The 16,266-nt window shown below is 36.5% G+C and overlaps 1 protein-coding gene across 1 annotated transcript in view; it reads left to right on the top strand.

Moving 5' to 3' along the window:
• TAFA2 (TAFA chemokine like family member 2) overlaps positions 1-16,266 on the top strand; it is a 52,273-nt gene that overhangs the window by 20,652 nt on the left and 15,355 nt on the right. The window contains exons 2-3 of the mRNA XM_042816393.1: positions 7,533-7,685; positions 8,722-8,846. Coding sequence (XP_042672327.1) covers positions 7,533-7,685; positions 8,722-8,846 — 278 coding nt within the window. The remainder of the gene's footprint in view (positions 1-7,532; positions 7,686-8,721; positions 8,847-16,266) is intronic.

Here is a 16,266-nt window from a genome sequence, read left to right as displayed (position 1 = left end):
TTGTAAAAAACATGTGCCCAGCTGGGACTGTGCCAGCTTGTTCTATTCTAGTAAGTATTTTTTCTCTTACTGTAGATAACTCAATCCTTCAGTCCTTTTCAGTACACAGACAGTGCCATGGGAATATCTGAGGTTTGATCTCCAGAGTCACTAGTGAGCTCTCAGGGGTAACACTTGCATTGCAGTTTTCTTTGTTTCTTTTTTGTTTTTGTTCTTGTTTTTGTTTTGTTTTCCCAAAGGGGAAATGTCTTCCCACACAGATGGTTGTAACCAGTGGTTGGCAAACAAGCTGATGGATGAGATTTATTTTTGGCACTGTACAGCAAAGTATGCTTGGCAATGGGACTGTGGCAAACCATTCATTAGCTCAGTTTTTAAGGGCTACCAGAGATGATATCAGCATAGTGTCATCATAAACTCCACTTACCGTTCTTCACCCAAGTGGCCTAAGTGAGTTAATTGCAGACCTGCAAGAAGAGCTGGGCTAATGCCTGCAGGATAAACACTTCTCACAAATTGCTCTTGTAATTTCAAAGTGGTTCTCTCAGGAGAGAAAACATCACATTGAGTCCAAGAAGCCTGGGAAGGGCAGCAGTTAGCGAGGTCTTCTGTGTACATGTTGCCAACAGATGACCCTACAGAAATAATTTGTCCAAGCAAAGCAACTCCGTGTTGTTTGTTGTTTCTTGTTGTTTTTTGGTTTTTTTTTTTTTTTTTAATTCACCTGAGAGTCACCAAGGTACAAAATACATCAGAACAAAAGAAATGAAAAGTAGTGATGTACTTCTAAGCTAAACTAAGTGTGTATTCTTTCTGGACTTTTTAAGTGCTTGTGGTGAACAAGTGACTTTTTGTAGCTATAGCTATAGTGCAAGGCATGGAAAGGTGAAAGCAGTTAAATAAGACCTCAAAGCCTTGTCAGTAAGGTGTGTTTGTAGGGGTTTAGGAGGTATTTGCACAGGAAGTAGTTGTCCATATCATAGTATTACCCAAATCAAGCAAAATAGAGGTCTGTGTGGCCTCTGGCATGGAATGGACTTCTCTGATCGAACAGCACGACTCTTTGGCTGGGCTCACTGCAGTGTGTTGGCATGTGCCTCTCTGCAGATATTGATCTGCTGATCTAGCCTAATATGAGAGGATTATCTTGGCAGTCTGTGTACGTTTCTTAGAAGCAAAGGTTGAAGGTTGAATGTTTTTTTTGCCAAATGCTGAACCTGTCTTCCTGTTTTTTTTGTTTTTTTTTTTCTTTCTACTGCTCATACCTGTTAGAGGCTGCAGAATCCAGTGGTTGGGGAGATGTCAGACTGCTGCAGCTCCTTATTGCTAGGTGTTGCCAGTGCTGAGGCTGAACGTACACACTCCATACGAAGAAACAGACGAATACAAAGATAACTAAATAACTTTTTAAGTAGCTACAAGAAATGTTATGATAATGTAGAATAAGGAAGCACAAAACTGTCATCTTTTTCCTGCTGATTCTTTAGTGCTGCATTATGTGTCATCTGAAAAATAAAGCAGCATGAGTGCCTTTCCTGAGATGTGGTGCAATTGTAGCAATCTTCATTGTCACTACAGAGGACCCAGGAATAACTGCTGTGTCTGTAATTGATTTTTCAGTTCACTGGACAAAACATTAAAAAAAAAAGTAGCTTTTTTTCCAGTAAAATTAATCATTTTGCTTGTTTTGAAAAAAAAAAAAAAAAGTAACATCCCTTATGTTTACCTTAGCACTTAAAAAAATCTTGTTTAAAAATATTAAATATCATATGGAAGCAAATTTTTTGCCCTCTCTGAGGATGTTTACTTTTTGGTTCCATTTGTAACCAGATTTGACTGGTTTATTTGCCTGGTTATTGTACTTTCAGCAAATGAACTCCGCAAGGAAAAATATGTCAACTTTAGCAACAGGTTAAAACATGATTAAATAATCCCAATTCACCTTGTTTTTCAGTCACAAATCTAGAATATGTGTCATCATTCGTTCAATCACTGTGATAGGTGGTAAATATGGAATCATCAGAATAAATACCTAAGTTGTAAATCCAGACTTCACCTTCACTGACAATACAAAATTTTAACTTAATCGTTGAAATTCTGACTCATAACCACTGATCAAGCCCAAAATTCCTGTTGATGTGCATCTACCACTGCTTTCCTGGGAATCACTGGCTTGCTGCATTCCAGAGGTAATAAGAGGTAACTGGTATGAGAGACTTCCCTTTGCTTTTTTCCTCTCTGTGCTGCCAGTTCTCCATCTAGGCTATGGAACTGATCTTCTGTGCACACATAAGAACACAGAAGTTTGTACACCTGAAAGCTAGTCTATTTTTTCCTCCATTATGTTAGTAGCTGATCAAAGAAGAGGTTATATCAGTAACAAAACGCTTTGTGTTCCTTGTATTCTTAGATTACCCTAACTACAGCAATATCACCCCAGTGCTAATAAGAGCAGGATTGAATGAAATTCAGTCTTTTCCTTGCTTACTGCTTTGTGGATATAGCAGAAAGATAATGTAATTAATCAAGTGGGTCCCTTCCAACCCAAGCCATTCTATGACTCTGTGACCAAAGTGGATGCTGTATTTTGTTTCATATACCTTTATCAGGCTTTTAACAAAGAAAGCTTGGTTGGGTATTGTGGCTTAACTGTGGCTGTACAAGATTGTGATGCTTAGATATAGCAGGTATTAATACTTATTAAACTACCAAAAATATGCAACAGTACTCTGTGGGTGTATTAGCATGTGAGCGAGATCTTGCAAGTTTATTTGTAATCCTTCCTATCTACAGTGACACACTGAGAATGATGTGACATATCGAAATTGCTGAAGTGTAACAGAAATACAACCTACATTTGTTTTCCATGTCAATCAGTATAAAGAAAGCAAATAGACTATGTGAACAAGAAAACATGCTTTTTTTTCTTGGTCACCCATGAGTAGGATAGTGATTTGTAGTATGTTCTGTTAATGGTGTATTTTAATAGCTAATTTTATTTATTTTTCTGGTAGTATTTCCCTGCCCCTCCCATTTAAATATCTTGGTGGTACATAATAATGACTAATTACTTGGGGGAAATGATGAAGCAGTTTGATAATCTGCTGAAATATTGTTTGTTTTCCCTTGCAGATAGTTATTAAAAAATCAGTATTTCCACTGTAGTCCTTAACATAATTACTCATATGAATATGGTATGCATAAATAAAGACTACATATGTACACAGTTTGAACGATTGGATCACTATAGTATTTCACGTGGTACATCTTCCTAATTATCCCCAAGATGACAAAAAGGCCAAATTTTATGTAGCATTATATGAAATTTGGGTTGAAACTTGGGGCTAAAAGCCATTTCCATTCCTCTCCTTATTGGTGATCTGTTGTTTCTTATTTTAACCAAAGCTTTGCTTTTGTGACAAGCTTTAAAAATGTCCAGAGAACTTTGCACGTTGTACATAGTCTCTCTGATCTTGCAGGAGTTAAATGGAAGGTAATAAAAGAAGTTACATTCATCTAATATAACAGCACAGAGCTGCAGTGCTTGTATGCCAATGAAGAACTTGTTTCTGTGTGAGGAGGTGATGATGAGTCAGTGGTCGCCTGCTCCTGCTCTTTGTCTTTGGCTGAATTTTCTCACTAGTCTCTGTGCTCAGCTGTAGGAGCTATGCTTGGTAGAGAACTAGCCCTACAAAAAAGGAGATATTTTTCTGCCCATCTAAATCCCTGGCTTACTGTTATTATATGACACTTCAGGCAAGTAGGGGATGAAAGAGTGTGGGAAAAGTGGCAAGGGATTTGTTATTTTTTCTGTACCTGTTCATCGTTAGCTTGGTTTAGTTGTATCACCCAGTTGTGCCTGTGTCTTGGCAGAGAGCACATAAAGGAGCCTTTATAACTTTTCCCCCTTGTTATTTTACAGTGACTACTAGAATAATGGGAAGCCTGTGTACAGCTACAATCCGTGACTTTATTTCATCCAGGCCATGCAAACGATTTTCTCCTTTTTTTAATGGCACATGCGTGTGTTAATGCACGACTTATACAACTTTCAGCAAATGAAACCTAGCAGATATGTGTCAGATCTGGACTTGAATGATCAGGTAGAAAAGTTGAGAAACGGTGATTGAAATGAGCAATCAATCCAGAATACTGTACCTGATTTAATGCTAGATTTGTCTATAATGCTGCATTTTGGTAAATACAATATATTCCTATTTGTGAGTTACAAAGTAAAAACCTGGAGCAATAACTTGCAATCTGCTTTGTAGCAAACTTCTCACAGAAGCGAAGGACTCAGAGCCATAACTTAATGCCAGATGCAGTGTTCAAATATGACTAAAATGTCATTCATCTGAAGGAAATAAATTTAAAACTGTCATGAGGGAACAAGAATAGTTACAAATTATATGTATTTAAATTTATTTGCCAAATATGTTTAAGCATATTCTTTAAGCACATTCAATGATGTATAAAATGAGAAATAATAATTACCTAGCTGTATTTTTTTCTGGAATCATAATTGTCCTGAAGTTTTTGACATAGCAGTATCACACTGATTAATGAGATAGCTATTGACAATTTCACTTCATGAAAAAAAGCTGTAAAAGTGGCAGGCTAATTGCAGGATACACCATTAAGGGTAAGATGTGATTATATCTGTTTTCCGAGTTGCACTCTCGTATTACAGTGTTACATCTTCTGAAACATAATGTACACGTATATTATATATAATCATCAGGAAAACTGCACAGTCTGTGCACACAGATATCTCTTGGTCTCTTCAGTCCTTCTTCACACTGATTTCAGGCAGGATTACTTGCATTAGCAGAGGATGGAGAGCTGAGTGTTTGTGGTGGTTCTGAATAATGAATTTCTGAAAGATTCCAGAAAAGGCACTCGGTTCCTCAAACATTTTCTGCAAACCAAGCAACATGCTTTGAAGTCTGTGCTCAGAGAAGAAGAAACAAAACCAAACTGTGAATCTTCCAAAATACCATCTCCTCTTATAGAATGCTTCGGTGGCTTAATGAGGTTAATTTGTGTTAGGTTGTGGGAAATCCGTTATCTACTGCACTGAGGCTTTCATTTCACATGAATGTGACAGATACTGTACTTACTGCACTCAAACTTAATTATGTGATAGCATAAGGAGCTGAAATCCCTGCATTTCCTCTCAGGGAATATTCATAGCACACTCTAGATGGTAAACAGAAACTAGAGGATGGTTGGCCTAGATTTTCAATTATTGAAATATATTATACACATATATATATACCTTTTAGGTTGTTTTGATTTCATACCTAGAACATTTGAAAACAATTTTAATAATGATAGGTCACTCTCAGTACATGGTTATTTTTATTCTATTCCTTTTCACATTTTTTTTTTTACCCTTTGAAATGCTTTTCTGTGTTGTACATGGAACTAAGTGACCATTTCTTCTAATTATAGTCTTTTCCAATAAGAGACTTTAAATACCAATTTTCCTAGTTAGTACAGAGTGAGTCTTTCAAAAGTTTTGTTTCAGAAAGAACTATTATTTCAAAGCTCTTAACAGCTCTTTAAACTGGATTCCATTTCAGATGGCTATTGATGTACACACTAATTTCTCCTTCTAGGTATATTATTGCACTTCTGGAGATTTGGTAGAGCTGTTGTAAAGCTACCTAATGAAAAACTGAAGTAATGACGTTTCAGGATCATTGAGACACATCACAGTACAAATAAGGACTGAAAACTAATATAGTGAAAAATTAAGTGGGAAGAAATTCACTAAATTTGTTATTTTTTAAGATTCAATGTCTGTGTTTTGGATAACTTTGGATAATGGATACTTAATAACAGAAAAACAGCGAATTTTTATTAGCATGTGTGCATATTAAATGTGTAATTGCCTATCAAAATAAAAATGAATGTGAATTTACAAAAGCAGTTTGTTCTCTCATATATCATATGTATTACATATTTTTCTCATAGATTCCTGGTGTGTGTGTGTAGCATAATAAGATGAATCATGGGCTGATAATTCTCACTGTGCTGTAACATTTCAGATGTAGTACTGCATGTAATGCAGCCTGTTGTAGCACGGTGCAATGAGTGACTACGGAGATCACAGGCTGTTTAGTGCACTTTGTTCTACTGCAAAATGCATAATTGCCTAAACGAAATGTTTAGTAGTCTGTGTGTTGTTGATGAAGACGCAGAGTCTAATCACTGCCTGTGGGTTTTGTCTTTAGGAACGTTCTTGGGGGCCATATTCTACATCAAGTGTATTTTGCTCCTTCAGTCCTTTTGAGAGCTGATACTGTGCAATAACAGCTCAGTAGATCCAATGGCCAATGTTGGGCTCCCAAGAGCCCCTTGGCAGGGTTTTCTCCATGTGGAAACTCACTTTTTTCATTAGGATATAAAAGGTAACAGAACCATTCAGTGCAGAGCATCCACATGCTAACCAGCAGAAGAAACAGGGGGCTGCTATAGCAACTGTTGTCTTGTGTAATTCCTGTTCCTCCCTGTATGGTGTTATAGATCAGTACCAGATTTCTTGTTCTTCCTTCTGATGGAAATGAACTATCTTCAGAAATGCTCTTTTTTTTTTTTTTTTTTTAATTAATCTTTCTCTTCACCACTGCATGCTATGATAAAATTATTTTTATGAATTCCAGATCCTTTCAGAACTAGCCGCTCAACCAGAAAGGGTTTAGTTTTCTTACTCTTTGCACATAAGTCCTCTCATAGGACTCCAAAGGCATCGGTTAGAGTAGCATGGAGATAATGAAGGTTGTCCTGTTGTCATCTGGATTTGGGAAACTTTGATTTCCTTTGTTTCCAGACATCTTTTGTAGTGCCAGGCTGACACTTAAAATGCAATTCCTAAATAGTTTTTCTTTCATTTTCTTTTTTTCTTTTCTCTTTTTCCATTTTCTTTATTTATTTGTTTATTTATTTTTTATCTTTTCCCTTTCCATTTCCTCTTTCAGGGCTTTCCCTGTATCCTGCCAGCTCTTCTCTGACCATTTGCATGAAGGCTTTGGGAGAACTGATGAAAAACAGTGATTGCAATGGACATAAACTCTGGACACATGGAATCTGGAAATATGTGCATATATATGAATTTTAAAGTTGATATACTGTCCTTCCAAGGTCTTAGCCGGAGGGACAAGAATAAAAAAACTTGGTAGAAATATACAGCTGCTTATGGGATTCCAGAAATTAATGTACATTTTGTACATTAGTTTTATAATGTCTCTGCTTTCCACTTCACTGGATCAGTTCTGTATGCAGCCTTCTCCAATTGCTTTTCTTTAGCCAGCATTTTCTGCCTGAGATAGTTACACTACATTTGGAAAAGAAATCAACTTTACAATCTACTGTTAGTACCATTGTAATTTTAGTTTCATGCATGGCAGACTGCCTTACAGATCCAAGTTTGATGCATTTCTAATTAAAGAAAAACAAAAAAAGTACCCCCGAACAATACAATGTTACCTCACAGTGTTATCAAATTGCCCATCTTCTTATTTTCACAGCTCACCATGTTAAAACTGGGACCTGTGAAGTGGTGGCACTCCACAGATGTTGCAATAAGAACAAGATAGAAGAAAGATCACAGACAGTGAAGTGCTCCTGCTTCCCTGGGCAGGTAGCAGGTACCACCCGGGCAGCTCCTTCTTGTGTTGATGGTGCGACTACCTCTATTGCTTCCTTTTATTGCATGTTCCTAGATAATTTTGTTAGCTTAAAGATATAGAAAAACCCCACTCTATTGCAGTTAGCTTTTTAAAGTAAGAGAAGAAAGGCTTCTGCATTTTGAAGGGCAAGCCCAAGGTGAATGGAATGATGATGGGAAAAGTGAGTTATTTGTTATTACTCTGTGGAAATGCTAAGTGAAATTATTAGATGCTAGTGAAGGAGACCTCTTGAGAAGCTAAATTTGACCTAACCAACAGAGGGCCCCCAACAGTGTATGTAGTTCACTTAATTAAAAGTGTTTACACAAACTCTACAAGCGCATGTCATTTTCATTTGCTGCAGTCTTATATTTATATATTTATCTTCATCATAAAGCATTAAACAAGCAAACAAAGAGAACACAATTCTGGCTATTTTTGAAAGTCTCTGTAGACCAACAGTATTTTTTGTGTTCACTGTACGGTATTAGTGTTTTATTTAACAAATCTGGCATTGATTCATATGTTTTAATTGGGAGTACACTAGCTTATTTTTCACTTCTATTTCTCTGAAAGAGGAGCAGAATAGATTCACCCTTTCCATGATCTCTTTACTGTTGATATGTTGTTGGCTGTCAGAGAAACTGTAAATATGTCATCTTTAGGAAATATATTTAATCAGCCTGCGCTAGACTGTAGAGCAGATCAGGCAAAATATACTAACTCAAAAGAAGAGACTGCTTAAAACTTTGAAATCTGGCTGAGCAGGAGAAAATTAGAGTTAGAAAGGAATGCTATGAAATTACTTTCTGAACTGCAGTAAATTAGAAAAAAAAAGCAGCAAAGATTGTCTTTGAAGTGTGTAGCACCTTGTGCAAATTGAGGCTTCATTTCTTGTGAAGATTATGAGCTGGTTGCAAATCATAGAGTAAATGTTGGTTAATATATTTCCAACATTTTCATGGAAAATAAAAGAAGTGATGCAATATAAGGACATATTAAAATGTCCATTTCAGGAACATGCAAATGTTGTTTTCTTCTCTTGTAGCTTCAATAGTGGAGCAGAAATGGTGGTGCCACATGCAACCATGTCTTGAAGGGGAGGAGTGTAAAGTTCTTCCAGATCGTAAGGGATGGAGCTGTTCCTCTGGGAATAAAGTGAAAACAACTAGGGTAGGTATGAAACCAACCTTACATGCTACAAACAGGTAAAAAAACGTGCACAGGAAGTTGGGTACACATGGAAGACATCAGCTGAGAAGAGCAAAGAAGTGTGGGAAGAGACTCATACTGGGAATGGACGTCATCGTCCTGCACACTTGTCTCAGCATACATAGCAGTTGCTTGATCATGGTAAGCAGTGTGCCAGACCGTCTCAGGTGAGCAGTGGAGATGATAGAGTTGACACCTTTTTCAGCTACTGGTAATGATTACATGTTACAATCTGACATGTATTTCTTTCTGAAACAAAATCTATACGCTGTGCTAAGTTCTTTGTTTACAGGATAGCAAATGAGTACATTTTAACCAGTAACATGGCATTATCAGGTTTTGACATAGAAACTGCTGGGCATGGTAAGCATTTGATATGCAATTAAAAGAGGATCTGGTTCTTTCTGTCTTGTGTGACCGATTGAGTACAAATTTTTCAGTTTCAGTAAATTCCTTTTCTCCACTTGACACAGATCTGACATTCATTATATACAATGCCTGAAAACAGAGTAAGCCTTCTGTCATCTCAGTTTTTAGTGCCTACAGACACAAGAGTAACAAATCCTTCAGCTAAGCAGGAAGTTCTCAAACTTCCTCAAAATCCAGAACTGTGTCTCTACAGGATCAACAGTTCTATATCCACATAAAACATTACAGATGCTCCCTGAAGTCACATATGAATGTATATGTGCAAGAACGCCTTCACCTTTTCACTCCCCCATCCATACCTGATCACTGTTCTGCTTGTAGGTTTCTAATAATTGTTTGTGGTGTCGGGCCAGTACATTGTTAACATAGGTGTATCTGAGTGTTTAAGCCATTTGAATAAAATCTTCCCTACGTAGGCACTAAATTTCTGAATGCCTTGATTGTACTGAAAAGTAGATTTGTCTGGCTGAATTAATTTTATTCCACAGGGAGATCTGCATGTCTCAGTTTTTGTATACCTAAGTTTTTTGCCATTTTGCCATTCTTTGAAGGAGGGATACTTCCTCAATGTTTGATGTACTCTTCTCCTCCCAATTCCTCTGTCAAATGTATATATTCTGAAGCTAACCGTTCTTGAATTCTGCCCACCTAACCTAGTAACCTAACTAAGTACCTGCTAATGCATATCTGGTTATATGAATATGAAAGGTGTGTGCATGTGTAATTCAACAGAAGGGAACTAGAAAAAATGTAATAATGACGATAGAAGTAGGAAAAGTGTGTGTATGTTTTGAAATTGGTCCTTGTTACTGCTGCATTGTATATGATACTATTAGTGCTCAAGAATGCATGCCATTTTATATTTAATGTGTTTGACAAGCATATAAGTAAAAGTGTGGCTCTGGATTACCATCCTGTAGAAAAAAAATAAAAATGATCACAAAATGGGAAGACATCAATAGGAACCTCTTTGAGGATATTTCCTCATGTTTTGTCAAAAGATAAGTTCTTTTGTCAAGGTTATGAAATTATGCCTGCCCTTAGGAATTCATAGAAGCCCAAGGCTCTTGTCTGGAAGGACTCTTGCCTCTGCTGCAGACTCACAGGTCTGCCTCTTTGCAGGAGTTGGCCTTTTCTTGTCCTCCAAGGATAGTGGTAGTCCTCATGACTCACTTCATGGTTCCTCAGAAGTGATACTATGAAAAAGTCACCTATTAGACACACTGACTCAGTTCAGTGGCCGTCATAACCTGCAGCTACTAAAAGGAAAAAAACCTGATTCCCTTAAATCCCCTGCTATTTTCTCTGCCTTCCAGTTTGCACAGATACTATGTGTTTCTTCATTTTCCAAACATGTGCAATACTGTTTTGAGACATTCTCAAATTTGAATTCAAATTTCTGGATTTGAATTCAGATTACTGTCTGAGACTTGGTCTCACTCATTGAGAAGAGATGATAGGGAATTGAAATTTTCTGTCTTTCTGGGCACAAGAGGCTGGGATTTTAACGGATATCATTCTGATGCCCAGAAAAATATATATTGCTATTAAGAATGCAATTGACTGAAGTAAGAGTAGCCTATTATCAAAAGCAAGTATTTTTCCCTAATTTGTAGTGAATATAATTTTTTCTGTAGTTCTTCTTTCTGCTCCCCCAAGTCTGTAAATAACAGGAAAAATTCTAAATGACTCAAAACTCCTTGTAAAGGAAAACAAAGAATTCTTCGAAGAGCCAATATTAAGAAGACATGAATAATATTATTCTGATTGTTAAATGAAATAGCGCATATATGATTATCACGTATAATGTAAAAGCATAAAGAAATGAAAGAACTGAAGAGCCGAGGCGATTTAAGTGTACTGCTGTAAAGCATTGTGAGGGCTGTCCTGAATGGGTCTAAGAAAGTATGAGGTCTATATTCATCTCCAAACATCTTCTGTTAGTTTGCCTCCTTCATGAGCATAAAAAGTAACCCAATTAAGTGCTGAAGTACTGTCTTCTCAGCTACAGAATACCATTATTTAAAAGCAGCACCTAGATTTCCACAAGCTGTTAATTATTAAGTATTAGAGTAGAAATTAAAGCAGTAATAGGAAGATATTTTTCTTGTCCACATTTGATTGTATCACTGTAAAGAGTGACGATGCCAAATTCTTGATACTTCTGTTAAGCAAAAATTTAAGCAAAAAGCGAATTATGTGAATAATGAAAGAAAATCAATTTATTTTTAAATATCTGCTCTACTTGAGGTTTTGCTTTTTATTTAGATACGGATCTAATACGGATCTAATAAATTTACAAACCAATAGAAGATTAGAAATAGTATGAGTTCTATGGTTCTGAGAATTCAAATGTTAAGAAAAGTCAGATAGTAATTATTTACCTTAGTAATGGAATATCAGCTATTATGGAAAGATTAAACTGTATTCCTAATTTCTCTACATACTAGTGGAAGATGCAGATGTTAGGAGTTATTCATGGAAAGCAATGAATTCTGGAGCACGTTTGTGACTAAAGTGAATACTGAGTAAACTCATTTTGACTTAGAATTGACTATTTTGGGCCTATGGAGCCTGCAGGAGGGGAAGGAGAGAAGAGGGAATGGCAATTTAGCTAACAATTTCATGTAGAAAAATATGTTTGTGTTCCTGAACATTATACTGCAACAAAAGAAGATGTTCAGAAACTCATTAATTTGAATTATGAAGTGCTTATGTGCATAACTGAGATTTGCCAGGGACATTCTGGCATTTTCCTCCAGACTGAGAAACTTTGGGGAAGGAAGTAAATGAATTCTTTATCTGTATGGCTAGTCTCAAGGCTTTGCAAAATAAACACACGATTTTTGCCAAGATATTCACCTTATGCGATGACGAAAGTTGTAGAAAAGGGGAAAAATCTGAAGTATTTTTGCTTTTGAAATAATCTTTTTTTCTCCCAACTTTTTTCTAAAATAATTCATTCAATACATTCTCTTGATGTGTTTCTTTTCCATCTCGTGAAACAAACGAACAAAAATGCCCATTTAAAATGAGAATGTTCTCATCACTTGAATCCCCAAAGTAGTAGTGTTATGAATGAAATTGACAATGACGTTAAAAAAAAAGTACAAACTTTAATAAATGAAGGAGCCCCTTACAAAGATGGGATAGCAAAATTATGCAGTCAGACAAGATCATCTAAGCTGAAAAATCCTGTTTCCTATTTGTCACCAGTACGAGGTGCACATCTTTCACACTGGAGATCTCTGGGCAGTGGTTTTTCAAAGGCAAATCCAGATGCTAGGCTTTACTTATATTTTTAAGAACAGCATGTTGCGCGTTGTCTTTATAATACAGGCTTACTTCAAGTAGAAGCACCAGAAGTTACACGTGACTTGTGTGAAAATGCAACCTGCAATGCTTCCTGGGCATCCTGGTTCCCCAAGCATCAACCCTCAGACAAGCTTGGAGCAAGGCTTGGCTCTTGGGCAAACCATAAACCCAGATGTTTTTTCTAAAGAACCTGGAGTGCAGGAAAACATGTGGTGCATCTTGAGGCTTCCCTTCAGATCCCAAAGCTGTGATATGATAAGAAGTTACTCTTCTGCTCAAGAATGGGGAGGTGCCCCTGGGCTGCAGTTCAGCACAGTCTGTAAATCTGTTCAGATAAGGTGGGCTGGTATTTTATGAAGATATGTAAAAATGTGTTCGTATTTTTCATACAAAACAATACCTTGTCCTTGAACTTTTACTTAGTGTTGGTAGAGCTGCTAGTGGAATAAGGTACAATTTAATACAAAGCTCTGGTTAAACCATTCATACTGGAATTCACTGGTATTTGTTTAGAACAGGACTGTCTATCCTAAGATCCAGTCTATCTTATTAGTATCAGAGACAGCTGCCCACTTCCAGAGAACAATCTGTTTTGTCCTAAGGTAGGTCAGATTAATTATCTTTAGAAGGTGCTTATGTCTCCCTAGTAATTCCGAAGGAAAGCTTTGATGATTAACTTAGTGCCTAACATTCAGATGTTTAGTGTTGAATAAGAAGATGCTGTCTAGGAGGCTTTCTTTGATGTGGTCTTCAGTAGGAAGCTGATCTAAAAAAATCCTAAATTCTCTGTCAGTTTGGGAAGCTTTGGGTTTTGACCGCTGTCAAATGTAATACAGTGTGAGAGAAGCTTTTAAAACGTTCTGAAGATACTCAGCTGTGTGCCGAATAAGTGAATCATACTGTGATGAGCATCATGCCCAGTATCTATTATTCATCAGAAATTGGTAACCAGTGCATGTCCTTTTGGGACAGCATTGTTGTTATAATAATAATAATATAAATGAACCAAAATGATCAGATGCATTGCATAGCAGGTATTTCTTATTAACCTTTGAAAATCTCTAGAAGGTGAAAGTGAACGAAGTAATATTTTCCTCTGAACAAGTGCAGAGAGTACTTTCACACAGGTCGTAAAAGGCCATCTTTTGGAAATGAGCATCTAACTTCTGGAATAGCTTTACACCCACACTTTTATGAGAGGCAGAAGGAACTGCAATTGTCACTCTGAAAACAAGCCATTATTTTTAATATGTGGGTAAAGGCACACTCCAGAAGAGAAAGAAATCAATAGTTAATATATTACTATGTAGCTATATGCCAACCCAATATTAGAAATAGAGTACTGTAAATATATATATATAAGGAACAGAGAGAAATAAGAGAGAAATTTTACGTGGCCAGGAACAAATCCATACTGAGTCCATTTATCTACATTCCAAATCGAAATCTGCTTTCCAAACCAATACCAGAGATAGACGACTAATGCAAAAAAAAAAAAAAGGGAACAAACAGAAATATTGCCAGATTGGAGGGAAATCCATATTGAGAGTGTTCATCTACATTTCAAACAATGCTGGAGAGAGTTTGAAGTCAGATATTTGTAATATTCCGTTTAATCTAATTTTGCATTATGACATCCCAAATTTAAAACAAACTAAAAATTTAATAACATCATTGGAAGCAGAGAAGGGTACTGTCCAAACATACCAACTGCTACAAATGGTGTTCAGCGTGTGTATTACACTACTCTGAATCAATGCAGTTCTGCTGCTATCTATAAATATTGCTTATATTTTTACCCCGTCTCCTCTTTCTCACTTGAAGATACTATATTGTTTCTAAATTAATTACAGCTGCTGATAGGAGAAGCAACAATTTTATTTACGTTTCAGATTATAAAGTGTGCTGTTCATAAAGCTTTCAGCCCAAGGAACGAAAGAGCTTCCATTAGGTACCTTTACACAGTTATGCTTTGCAATGGGCAACTGGAGGAAGGCTGAAGGCAGGATGGTATTTACTAAGAAACCTGAAATATCAGATGGCAGCATTAACAGTGATTCAGCTACTGCCATAACCAACGGGGGAGTAAGACAATACAAAAAATGAGAACTAAAATGTGTCCTTGGATAAGAGAAGAAAAGAACATTTTTCTGGAAACAGTCTGACATCAGCAGTGCAGCTGTGTTAGCTGTTAATTTCTGGTCCTCTGTATCAGCAACAGATGCACTGTCTCTTTAAGCAGCACCAGACAGAAAAAAAAAATGAAAGTATAAATTGTTGTTGTTTTTTTTTTCCTAAAGTTGGAAAGAAATATTGCCATTGTAGTTATTTCTTCTCTCATGTCTTTATTCCTCCTCCTTCCTCCAAAATTTTCAAAAGCAGTACTGGTGTTGGTATGTAAGTTGAAAAAAATCTGAAATTGATGAACACTGTGTGTAGAGGGAATTTTAGGCTTTTTACAATAGACTGGAGGTATCTCTGCAGTCATTCTATACTAGTAAGGCAGTGCATTTTTTGTGTGACATTTTTTTCAGAGTAAATCTAGTGCTAACCTCCATCACATGAAGCAGTTCACCTTTTGCTTTGACCACTGTGAAACTTGAATGATTTGCCAAGTGTCAGTAGTAAATAATTATAGGAAGTGCTTCTTCAAATGTTATTTAAGGAATCAAATTAAAAGACTACCTTGCTGTAAAAACTTCTCTACCCCCCTCCCTCACTTCAAAGTTTCTGTCTATAGACTCCTCACCTTCCACCTGAATTTTGGGTGAAGATTTATAGGAACGATATGTATGGGGGTACAGTGATGAGCTATATTTTGTGGTTCATAAAAAGGATGTGATTACAATACAAGTGCACAGACTGTAGCAAAATATTAGCTATGGAAAAGAGTGATTGCACTTGTGGCTGGCTCTTTGTTGCTATGGTATCTCTTTCTATGCCTTTGGCTAATCTGTCACTAGCAGAAATTTGCAGCTGTCTCAGCATGTTTCTCATTGCTAGCTCAGAGACCCAGTGTATCTAATCTGTCATTAAAATAGCAATAAATGGTATGTCTACATTTTCTTAAAAAATGCACACAAGTTTCAGGGAACAAATGAGCTGGGAATGGAAATAAGGTAACATTTTCTAGGGTCATGTTAACTTTTTGCATTAGTGATTATTGTTTTGATCCACTGTTCCAACTCATTCATATTGAAGATCAGTATTTTTTTGTAGGTTGCCCAAACAGTAATCTTTTTTTGGACACGTGGAAATTTTGAGGAAAATATTTAACATCTCTGGCCAACACACATTAGAGTTTCCCAAGTGTAGCTTTCCAAAAGGTTTGAATGAATCACCAGTTTTCAAGGCTAAATAATTCACTGAATCTCTTTAAAATATCTGCGGAATACCAAATTTATGTCTTAAACATGAAGTTGGCAGGCCTTGTTCTATCCTATGGAAAGGTTCCTGTTACAAGTATACATTTGACGTGAGTTTAGGCTCACTGCTTGATTACAGCCATTTATAGATCACAAAAATCTAGACAAGTTTTTTTTTTTTTTTTCCTGAAGACAAATGTGTATTAAAAACAAATAAAAACAAAAAACAAGACACGAGACACAAGCTACGGTGATTAGGGGTTAGAAGAAGA

Source organism: Centrocercus urophasianus, unplaced genomic scaffold, assembly GCF_019232065.1.
Source record: "Centrocercus urophasianus isolate 14NV4802_14NV808 unplaced genomic scaffold, USGS_Curo_1.0 seq_15, whole genome shotgun sequence".
In the NCBI taxonomy this organism is placed as follows: Eukaryota; Metazoa; Chordata; class Aves; order Galliformes; family Phasianidae; genus Centrocercus; species Centrocercus urophasianus.
This window is presented reverse-complemented; position numbering and strand designations above follow the sequence as displayed.